The sequence below is a fragment of the Equus caballus genome, chromosome 24 (assembly GCF_041296265.1).
Source record: "Equus caballus isolate H_3958 breed thoroughbred chromosome 24, TB-T2T, whole genome shotgun sequence".
Lineage (NCBI taxonomy): Eukaryota > Metazoa > Chordata > Mammalia > Perissodactyla > Equidae > Equus > Equus caballus.
In genome coordinates, this window is record NC_091707.1 from 18,000,858 (window position 1) to 18,013,390 (window position 12,533).

General features: G+C 33.9%; 1 protein-coding gene across 1 annotated transcript in view; it reads right to left on the reverse strand.

Moving 5' to 3' along the window:
- The window catches only part of EXOC5 (exocyst complex component 5), a 50,741-nt gene that overhangs the window by 2,481 nt on the left and 35,727 nt on the right, over positions 1-12,533 (reverse strand). Inside the window, exons 13-17 of the mRNA XM_023627792.2 lie at positions 8,528-8,636; positions 4,990-5,110; positions 3,668-3,754; positions 959-1,067; positions 551-766 (exon numbers count right to left, since the gene is read on the reverse strand). Coding sequence (XP_023483560.1) covers positions 551-766; positions 959-1,067; positions 3,668-3,754; positions 4,990-5,110; positions 8,528-8,636 — 642 coding nt within the window. The remainder of the gene's footprint in view (positions 1-550; positions 767-958; positions 1,068-3,667; positions 3,755-4,989; positions 5,111-8,527; positions 8,637-12,533) is intronic.

Consider the following 12,533-nt stretch of genomic DNA (forward strand, 5'->3'; position numbering starts at 1 on the left):
TTGACTGAAATGTCATACAGTGCATGACTGTATTACAATATTTAAAAGCTCCTGAAGTGTTAAAACTCAAATATTTCAGACATTACATAAACTTGCTATAACCTTTTTGAAAAGATTTGAATGTCAATTTTCTTCAATAGTAACAATCACTTACACATTTATAGACTACAATTAGTTATCATTAATTTAGCACTTCTCCTTATAATTTAAATCTTAAGGAAAATTGATTTCAGAGAGATGTACATGAAGAAAGAACATATTTTCCTGATGTGTGACATAAACAGCATTAGTTACGAAAGTCAACAAGATCATTTGGACTGTGGAACTGAAATATGGCCTTGTCTAAAATAAAGCACAAAGCAAAAATGTGTTAATATTGAAAATATGATTGGAACAATACTTCTTCAGTTAGGAAATGTTAGATCTGTCTCACAACAATATCAACAAAAGTTATAAACTTTTCACTAATGATTACAAGGCAGTATAGATTTTTTAACGGGCTGACTTAGGTTCTTGAGCCTATGCAAGTTTGATATTTGTGAATACATACCTTGAAGTCTTTGGCACACTTCCTATATTCAGCTACATCACAAATTGCTAACATGCCACCCATACAACTGTAGGAATACTGTTGAAGATGCTCGTAAATAAGTCGATGAAATCGTACTCCAAGTTCCATCAAAACTGTATCTACGTTCTTCCCATCCATGGAATTTTTAATCTTCTCCACTTGTTTTCTTACATAAGCACAGACTTTAACACAGGCCTGTAAAATTTTTTCTACACTTATTACAAAGAAATGTGTATCAGCTTAGCTAAGGAGAAAATACATACAGTTTCTCATTAATCTCTAAGGATAAAAGAAAAAAGCTTAGAGCACAGTAAGATACACTAATGAAAATGTTAACAAAAGTAGTAACAAAGCAGATATTCTTACTAGCATACGCATTTTACTCACATTAGTATACTGAATCAAAACATTGTTTTCATCTTCTGGCTTAAAATCTGTTTTCTTTTGTTCTGCAGCCAAGATATGCTTCATCTGTCCCATCATACAATTTAATGTCCTAGAGAATTGAGAACACCATAGATTTGATCCATTTAATTTATTGTATATTTACTTTTATATTATTTATACTACGTTAAATGAAAATTATTTAACTTCATGTCACCATAAAACTATTTTACTATTGGTACTCTTTAGATTTTAGAAAAAGTAAATTCTAGGTCTTGATATCAAAGAGCTCTTGGTTTTATTAGCTTCCTGCTCAAAACATGGGGCAAAGTTCATTTGCTCAATACTTTAAGGAAATCTTAAAGATCTTAAAAGCCTGTCACTAATTTATGTCTTTAACAACTATATATAGAGGATGCTTAGGAAGGGAGGAAAACAGAGGGCTTATAGAGAATGGCCAAAGTTTGGAAGAACAGGTGAAAAGCACATGAGTTTCACAATCTAAGGACAAGTGGGAGGCTGGGTATGCGGTAGAGAAGAACCAGCTGAGAAATGAGAGCATGGGTTGTAACACACCAATAATGTTTGAGTTATGTGATATTTTCCAAAAGCAATCAGTAACCCAGTTATGGGAATAAAAGAGACTGCACTGAACCAGAGTTTAGGATCTGTAAGACAGCTACGATTAAAGGAAACAGACTTTAGGGTAATTATGAGGGAGTATTTCAAGAAATGGACCAAGCAACCTAAGCACAACAATGAATAAAAAGTAAAGCTAGGAAAAGGATAGTAGATTGGCAAAGGATGAAGATATTAAGGGCTAGAGTTCTTGCGTAGGTCAGAAAACAGGTATATGGAGTTGGAAGGAGGTTATGGGCATTGACTGGGATATTCAGGGTCAAGATTTTTGTTACCAAGGATAACAGGGTGTAGCAGGATACAGGAGTAGGTAGCTAAAGTGGAGATAACCGAGAAAATGAATGGGTCACACACAGGAAAGTGGAAATAACCTAAGACTTAAGGTTAAAAGAAAAATTGAGCCAGATGCCCAAATCCTTAACAAATGTAGGGAACTGACATAAATGATTGAGAGACAACAGCAATAAGTAAGGGAAGACAATGTTAGCTTCAAAGGCAAAGGGGTTCTGGTCTAACAACAGATGCATCCTAGTCTGAAAATATCAGCAGGGATGCAGGTGAATGCTGAGCTAACCTCTTGGCCCTACAGTGCATGAATAAAAGAGAATTAGAAGTTCAGTCAAGAGACCACCACAGACCACTGTGCCTTCAATTAGTCAACTAATGCAAAGACTTCAAGACTAAGGCTTACACAAAAAGATGAAAAGAAATTATCATACATATTAAGAAGGCAACTAGGAAATATATATTTCTTATACCTTTGAAGGCTTAACATATCCAACCTCCCCACCTACCAAATATGATTTTCAGGTATTCTAAGGCAAAGCAAGAAGAAACAATTTAAGTTAATAGGAGAGACACAGGCTAGGAAAACACATACTTCTTGAAGTGATGATTATAATGTATATAATGTATATGTAGGCATTATTATTATATTAAATGAAGTTCTGTGTATGTATAATCTCATGTGGTCCTGACTAAAAACAAAGGGAGAGACCAGTTTTTAGAATTTTTCCAAGCATATAATTCTTCAGCAAACTAGTCTCAGTAATTAATTCTATAACATCCTTATTTCTTCCAGTTTTATTCTTCAATTTTATTTTTTCCTCATTATCACATACTCTATGGTAGTTCTTTATCTTAGTGAGAAAAATTGGGAAGTGAGTTGCAAGTTTGTTACTTCTAATAAAGAAAAAATGATTTACTTTTTCATAAATTAAGAGTGGATTCCAGGTTATCATACTTATAACAGCACTGTAACTAACTTGCATTCAAAGATGCTTTCCTGAATAGAAAAGAGTACAATTACAATAAATAAAAAAGCCAGGCCCAAACCTGGTAGCAAAGGCTTTAGAATTTGAGTCACAACTCTACCACCATTAACTGTGTGATCTTGAGCAACCTATTTAATTTCTCTAAGCCTCCATTTTCTCATCTGTAAAATGGAAACTGAATTTCCTACCTAATAGATGAAATAATACAGGTAGAGGTCCTGGCACTGTGCCTGGCACATAGCAAATGCTTGATAAATGGTAGCTATTATCATCATTAATAAATATATCATAAATAAATATCTCAAAAAAAGGTAGAGATTCACCGCTCTATACCATGAACAGGTAATTAACTACAATAAACATTACAAAAACTTTTGAATGTAGAGTTTGCATTCACTTAATGGACGTTACCTTTAGAAAATTAGTATATTTATTTAAAGCATTTCAGACATAAGCCTGAAAATTCTAAATGAAAATAAAATCCTCTACGTATATACCATTTTTAAGGAGTTTGAAGTGCATGTGTGTATGGAGGGGGGAGGGGACTTACAAAAAAGGCTTTTACCTGAATGTGGTTAAAATATAAATCTAAACATACTGATTCCCAGAAATAATAAACTTAGGGATCCAATACAAACAAAAGTCTAATAAGAATGAAAGCAATATGTAAAAATAAAATCAAATATTACAGCAGGATGATGGAATTAAGAGAGACCTTTTCTGAAAATCATTTTCATGCTGCTATAATGGTGTTTTTACAATTTAAAAAAAGGCAAGAGAAAAAGTAAAACTAACTTACCTATCAATGCCAGTATCCAGTTTCATCTCCATTTGTTCAATTATTTCTTTTTTCTTCTGAAGGCATTCAGATAACTTAGGAGAGGAGCTATTGAATATTTAAATAGGAAAAAAAATCACACTAGTACCCTTACAACTCTAAAAGTTTTTCATATGCATATGTGTATTGTTATATACACACACACATTATTTTAATTTGCTCACAAATATAAGCAGCACATAAGAAGTAACTATTTAGTATTCACTATGCCCAATTCATCACAATAGACTGGGAAAACATACCCAGTTAAAAGAGAAGGAAGAGGAAGATTAAGATTTGTTACTTTCATCTCTGAGGAGACATCCCTTAAGAATATAAACATGTGATTTTGAAATTCTGGAATTATTTGGCTTCCTTTTTAATCTAATATCTGGTATAACAGTAAGAAAGGTCACAGGCTATCACTAGAGTATTAACAATAAAGTAAATTATACTAATTACAATTTGGAGACTAAGAGCCAATCCAGTTGTATTTGGCTTTCTTACGTTAAAAAAACTCAAACTTGGGGCCAGCCCGGTGGCCGAGTGGTTAAGTTCACTCGCTCTGCTTCGGCGGCCCGGGGTTTCGCCGGTTCAGATCCTGAGCTTGGACATGGCACCGCTCATCAGGCCATGTTGAGGTGGCATCCCACATGCCACAACTGGAGGGACCCACAACTAGAACATACAGCTATGTACTGGGGAGATTTGAGGAGAAAATAGCAATTAAAAAAAAAAAAAGAAGACTGGCAACAGTTGTTAGCTCAGGTGCCAATCTTAAAAAAGAAAAAAAACAAGACCCTCAAACTTGACAGTCATATTTGCCTTCTGAATATCATCTAAATGTCAAAAACACCCAAATTGTACTACACATACAATTTTATAAAGCATGTTCAAATATACACTACCTTATTTAATCCTCACATGCTTTAAAAGTTCACACAAATTTGACAGGAAGATAGAAACCAAACTTCACTCATCAAAATCTGTTCTATTAATATCATAAAATTTTTGTTGTATGTTTTTATATTAGAACAAACGGGTACAAGCTAGAGGTCCTCTTTCACATTAGATTTAGGTTTATGACAGATTCAATCTATTCAAATGAACCAAAATTAATACCACAGTAGGAAGAGAAAACAGGAAGGCAAGGAAAAATGACAAGGACTTTTGCTTTTTCTCTCACACTCTCCTGTCTTGTTCGATCTTTTTATGAAAAGGTATTACTTTTAAAACTTAACAAGATATGCAGAGTGTAATAATACTCATTGAAATACCAATGAATATCATAGCATTTGACTAACCTTATTAGTGGCACAAGGTGATCATTAAACTGCTTGTCAAAAAGATGAAAAATAGTATTGGCTTGTTGCACAACATCCAAAAAATATAGATTTGCATTCCTAGAATCTGAAGAAGGAATTCCTAAAATTGGAAAGAATGTATTTGTTAGAATCATACTTGAAGAAATTCAACTTGGTAACAAAAAAAGAATGTAGTTTTACATATACAACATGCATAAAAGTGTCATTTTAATAAAACAGCAATGAATAGAGGAGTAAAATTACGCTTGTTAATAACTTAAGAAAATTCATCCAAAGTTTTTATACCCAAATTTTCACTATGTACTCAGACTTCATTATTTGCTGAGATAAACTGAAAAAATAAACCAATAAATGAATCATGCCAAACTATACCTTCCCCTTTCCTTTCCCACTCTCATGCTCAATAATTCACATGAGCCATGATACACTTCCATCATTTTGGTTATAACCAGGCCTCATTATCTCTGATAACAGTTAAAATAATTTTCTGAGTAGTTTTCTGTTTCAAATCTCCTTATCTTTTATGCTATATATTGTTGCCACAGTAATGTACTTAAACTTACACATTTCACTCCCTATGCTCTCCACTATTTGCTCAAAAATATTTAGTCTCCTCACTGTCTACAGAATAAGTTCTTGATTTTCAGCATATTGTTCAAGCCACTCCACATTCTGACCCCAAAAGATAGCTGACCTCTCCAGATTTCAGTTTCCTCTTTTTTGTAAAAGAGTGATAAATAAACTCTAAGCTCCCTTCTAACCCTAGATGTTTATGTTTTTAGCTAAAATTAGAAAGCATAAGGGGCTAGGAAAACTGTTCACAGCAATTGAGAAAATAAAAAGTTTAATACCTAGAGTTCTTTATAGGACGATGGTTTTTTCAAGGTTTTAAAAATGGAAAACAAAGGTGTTTTATTTTCCCACAAAAGACACAATCATTAATTACTAAGAAAGTTAAAGGCTCCAACAAAAACTTGAGGAAAAAATAAAGTCAATACATGTGTAGAAAATACTAATCCTTGCTATTAATGAAAGACATGAAAATTAAGGCAACATTTACATTTTTAACCAGTAAATTGATAAAGTTTTTAAAGAATATTCGATGACATGCAGAAAAACTGGTACAGTGACACATGCCAGTAGCAGTGTAAATTAGTGACAAAAACCCCTTAGGAAAACATTTTATATAGAGAAATTCTAAAAATTTGTAACACACTTTGATCTCGTAGTTTCACTTCTGCGACATCATCCAAAGAAAACAGTTCAAAATAAGGAAAACACTTAAAGTTCTATAATGTTCAAGGTAGCATCATTTATATTACTAAGTTGCTGAAAAGATCTAAGATGTCTAATAATAGGGGACGGTCAACTTTATAATATATATGCACGACAGAATTTTATACAATCATTAGAAATAATAAAAGTACTAAGTAATAGCTGCATAGAAAATATTTATGAATATAAGGGACATTCTCTTCCTATCAAGAAATTTCCTAAGCCCTTCCAAACTGTGAATTCTGCTATTAAAATGAAGATGCTAGCTTTCCATACTAGCTAAACATTCTAACAAATCCTTCATACCACACGGATTCAAATTAATGTTACTTTTTTAATCTTCTTTAATCTGCACATCTTTGAGGTGAGTATTATTATCCAAATACAAATTACCACATTAAGTCATTTGCAAATGGCAAATGTTAAATACTTGACGTCAAGAACCTGCTGTAATTAAGTACAAAAAAAAGCAGGATATAAATGCTTATCTACATCATGAGAGCAACCATGTAAAAAAAAAAACGATAATAATAAACCACAAGGTTACTGAATTATGGCTAATTCTGCTTCAATGTTAGAAACTTTATGGAATGATGTTATACGCAGTCAATAAACATTTTTTGAGCATGTGCTATGTGCTTTATAGTGCTAGACTATGATGGCGAATAAGAGAGGTAAGATTCCTACCACAAGAGCTTACATGCTGTTCTCTCTACTTAAAATACTTTCTCCAAATATTCAGTTTATTCCTTCACTTCATTTGGCTCTTTGGTTCATATATATGTCTCTTAGAGAGGCTTCCTCTGACCATCCTTTTTAAAAAAAGCCCTCTGCCCCAGAATGCCCCATTCCCCCTCCCCATTAGTCCTCCCTATCCCTTATTCAATTTTATTTTTCTTCAATAAACTTTGTAGTCATTTGTCAATCTTTTCCATAAGAATGTAAGCTCCATGAGTACAGGAGTAGGCACTTAATAAGTATGTGTTGAATGAATGAATTCTGGTGAGAGGAGGCAGACATTAACATATGAAAATTTAATTGTGATAAGTGCTATGAAAAAAGTTAATTCAATGATGAAATAACGAGTAATAGGCTGGGAAAGGAGGGCTACTTTAGCTAGGGTGATCAGCAAAGGCCTCTCTGAGAAGGTGACATCTTAGCTGAGATCAGAAGGTTGAAAAGCCAGACATGAGAAGAGCTGAAGGAAAATGATTTGGGGGATGGGGAAACACCAAGCACAAAGAGCCTGAATGAGGAAAAAGAATGAAGGCCAGAGTGGCATGGACAGTGAGGGGAAATGCAATGAAAGGAGGCCAGAACAAAAGCCTTCAGTTTGTTGTTGTTTTCCCCCTAAGAGTAATAGGAAGCCAACAATGGTCTTAAACAAAGAAATGATAATTAAACTTACTGCTGCATGGAGCGAGTAATTTGGAGAGGCAAGACTGTACACAGGGAGATCAGTTAGTAGTGGACAGATAGAGATGACGTGTTTAAATTAGGGTGGCATCAGTGGAGATGGAGAAAAGATGAATTTGAATTATGTTTGGAAGTATATTGTCAAGATTTGCTGGTAGACTGGCTAACAGGATTGACAAAAAGGAAGAAATATGGCAAATCCTGGATTTGGTGCTTGAATAACTGGTCAATAGTAATGCCTTTTAAAGACATGGGAAGAATGGGAGAAGAACAGGTTCAGGTGTAAGATAAAAGAGTTTCATTTGTAATCTGTTAAATTTGAGATGCACCCTGAACAGGTGGAGAGGTCACGGAAGCAACTGGATCAATGGGACCGGAATTTAGGGAAGAAGTCATTATTATCCTATTAATACCAGTAAACCCAAAAGACAAAAAGCAAAAGAAAAATTTTAATATGAACCTACTCCTTTCCAAGCTTATTTTGGAGTATTTCCCTTTCTAAACCTTACATTACCCAAATGCATCAAGCAGAATTGTATCATCTTCATTTCCGCTCCCTTGCCATTTTATAACTTCTCGCATTATACTACATTTTGCCATACACTGTAGTGGCTTATGTATTTACCCTACCCTGCTCAATGTAAGCAATATGAGAAGTATGTCTTTGTACAGCTTCTTGCATTACAGAAGCTCAAAAAGCATTATTCATTGCACTGAACTAAATTTGACAGAATGGAATATATATAAAACAATATTATGTATATAGTTCAACCAAGCAGCATCAAAGGAATTTAACACAAAGTATAATACAAATAAATATACTTACCAGCAAGTCCTGTTTCCAAAGCATAATCAATATGCTCAATACATAAAAATTCCACAAGTATGGTAAAAATTCTAAAGGCATTCCTTGGTAAATCAGAAGGATCAGAGAGCTTTAAAAACAAAAACCAAATACATTACTCCTCAAGACTACCTTTAAAAAAAGGCAACATTTTTTTTCAGCTATCAACTTTGTAAAAGACTTTGCAGTCAGTATTCAGTTACCAGTATTCAGGTATCAAAATGATAACTTAGACCTCTTCCTCCCCACCCCCAAAGCCTCTCTCACGTACATACACATATACCAGACAAGTGGTTTTCTGACCTGGATTGCAATCCCTTAGTGGTTTGTGACAAGAAAGAAAGAGAGAACCAATAGAAAATAAAGTATAAAGTACACAGTAAAACAAAACACAGTTTCATGAAATACACACACACACACGTATAACAAATGTACACTAGGCTGCCATGTAAAACGCATTTTTTATTGTGGATCATCGTCAAAGACGTCTGAGAGCCACCAACTAAACAAAGGCTATTCTGGCAAAATTCAGAACAAAAATGATTCTTCATTTTCCCGGGTGGTGGGGATGGGGAAATGAATAATAGATGCACTATAAAATATGACAGGCTCAAATCCCAGCTTCATCACTTCCTGGTTGAGTGAACCCTAGAGATGTTATTTAACCTCTCCAAGCCTCAATTTCTTTATCTGTAAGGTGGGAATAATATTACTACGTACTTACATCCTAGCCTTAAGGTGACAATAAAATATGAAGATACATGTAAAGTATTTTTAGCACAGTGTTTGGCACATAGTAAGCTCACAATAATAACTATTCATTTTGATAATGATGTTGCTGCTGCTAAACACTCAGTAAAGGAATTACTAGCAGTTATGCCGAGAAAATGAAATCCCTCTCTAAAAGTTAGAAAATTACCTCTCAACTTTTTATAACTGCTTCCTATATTATTTACCAATTGATTATTGCCTATTTGTAGTCTCCATTCAAGCACCCTCTCAGAGTAAAGCTTACTATCTGGTACATACAGCTGGGAGTTGAAGTGCATAACCCACTTTAAATCCCCTAAATCTCCACTAATTATGAATACTAATTTGGTATTACTCAGTTCCCTTCCTGGTCTTCTTAATACTACCCCAACCTTCACCCTTCATCAGTCTCTCTACCACAACCCCCACCTCCCTTCTTTGCTCACTGATGCTGAACAGATGCCCTTAACAAGCCATAAAGAATAAATTTAATTTTTCACCTCCCTCCTGTTTACATCCACACATCCATGCATAACTGATAGAAGAGGTGGAGAGAAAATTGGAAAGGACACGGAAGACATAAACAACATCGTCAATCAACTGGAGCTAAATGACATTTATAGAATACTTCATCCAACAACATCAGGATATTCTCTTCAAGTATACACAAAACATTTACCAAGATGGATCACATTCTAGGCTAAAAACACAAGTCTCAATAAATTTAAAGTGGATTTACATTATACAAAGTATGTTCTCTAACCACAACAGAATCAAACTGTAATCAATAACAGAAAGATATCTAAAAAATCCCCCAATATATGGAAACGAAGTAACACAGTTCTGAATCAGTCTTGGGCCAAGGGAAATTTTAAAATATTTTGAACTGAATGAAAATAGACACAACATACCAAAATTTGTGGTAGGCAGCTAAAGCAGTACCTTAGAGGGAAATTTATAAGACTAAATGCCTATATTAGAGGGGCTGGCTCTGTGGCCTAGTGATTAAGTTTGGTGAACTACACTTCGGTGGCCGGGGTTTGGTTCCCAGGCACAGACCTACACCACTCACTAGCAGCCATGCTGTGGCAGTGACCCACATACCAAATAGAGGAAGACTGGCATAGCTGTTAGCTCAGGGTGAATCTTCCTCAAGGAAAAAGAGGAAGACTGGCAACAGATGTTAGCTCAGGGCGAATCTTCCTCAGCAACAGCAACAACAACAAAAAAGCTTATATTAAAAAAGAAAGGTCTCAAATCAATGACCTCAGCTTCCATTGTAAAAAACTAGAAAAAGAAGGGCAAATGAAACCCAAGTAAGCAGAAGAAAAGAAGCAATAAAGAGTGTAAACTGATGAAACACAAAACAGAAAAACAGAGAAAAATCAATGATACCAAAAGCTTATTCTTTGGGAAAATCGATAAAACACTCAGAAAACTAGGAATAAACGAATTTTCTTACTCCAATAAAGAGCATCTATGAAAAGACCTACAGTTAGAATCATTCGTAATAGTGAAAGATTGAATACCTCATTCTTAAGATAAAGAATAATGCAAGATGTCTGCTCTCACCAGTTCTACACAACTTTGTGCTGGAGGTTCTGATCAATGCAATAAGGCAAGAGAACAAAATAACAGGAACCTATATTGGAAAGGAATCTTTATTGGCAGACAACATGATAGTCTATACAGAAAATCCTATGAAACCTATTAAAAAAGTTATTAGCACTAATAAGTGAGTTTAGCTAGGTTGTAGGTACGAAAGCAACACATAAAAATCAACTGTTTCTATATACTAACAAGAAAGTATCAAAAACATAAATTAAAAAATACCATTTACATCATATTAAAATAGCACAAAAAAATTACATACTCAGGGATAAATCTTGTATGCTAAAAATTACAAAACTGCTGAGAAAAATTCAAGATCTAAATAAATGGAGAGATATACTGTATTCATAGACTGAACATTCAATATTGTTAAGATGTCAATTCTCAACAAAACTATAGATTCAATGCAATCCCAATAAAATCCCAAACTTTCTTCCCCAGAAACCAGCAAACATCATCAAGACTTAGATAAAAATGCAAAATGCTGTTTATGGAAATGTCAGAGGACTTACGCTACCTGATTCAAGACTAGAAAATCTCTTGTGATCTTGAGTTAGACACAGATTTCTTATATACGATAGCAAAAACATTATCCATAACAGAAAAGTGTTAAATTGGATTTCATTAAAATCAAGTTCTATTCCTTCAAATGCTGTTAAGAGATTAAAAAGACAAGCCAGAGGCTGAAAGAAGACATCTGCAAATCACATTTGTAGATATAAATATCTGATAAATGAATTTTAACTAGAATACAGTCATGTGCCTGTTTAACATTTCAGTCATCAATAGATCACACATACAATGGTGGCCCTATAAGATTAGTATCACATAGCCTAGGTGTGTAGTAAGCTATACCATCTAAGTTTGTGTAAGTACACTCTATGATGTTTGCACAACGAAACCACCTACTGACTTATTTCTCAGTATCCTCATCAGCCAGTGACACATGACTGTACAGAATTTTCAAAAAATAAGAAAATAGACAACGTAATTTTAAAATTACACACAATACACAAAAAATACACCAAAGAACATATATGGATGGCAAATAAACACATGAAAAGATGCTCGACATCCTTAGTGATTAGGAAAATGCAAACTAAAACCATAATGAAGTATCACTACACACCCTATTCGATTGTCTAAAATTAAAAAGATTGATCCTATCAAATGTTCAACAGCAGATGGAGCAAATGGAACTCTCACACAGTTGGTGGGAATGTTAAACGAAACAATAACTTTCGAAAACAGTTTGGTAGTTTCTTAGAAATACCATTATGACTCTGTCATAATTTATATACTTATATACTCAAGAGAAATGAAAGCATTTATCTGCATAAGACATATACATGAACGTTCACAGCAGCTTCGTTCATAATAGTCAAACACCGGAACCAATCTAAACGTCCATCAATAGATAAATGGATAAACAAATTGCGGTATATTCATGCAATGAAATACTACTCAGTAGTAAAATGATACATACCAATTAATACACACAATAACATGGATGAATCTCAAAATAATTATGCTGAGTCAAAGAAGCCAGAAACACATGCACATACTATAATATACTATAATCCCATTTATAAAAAATTCTAGAAAATGAATCAACTTCTTAAGGTAC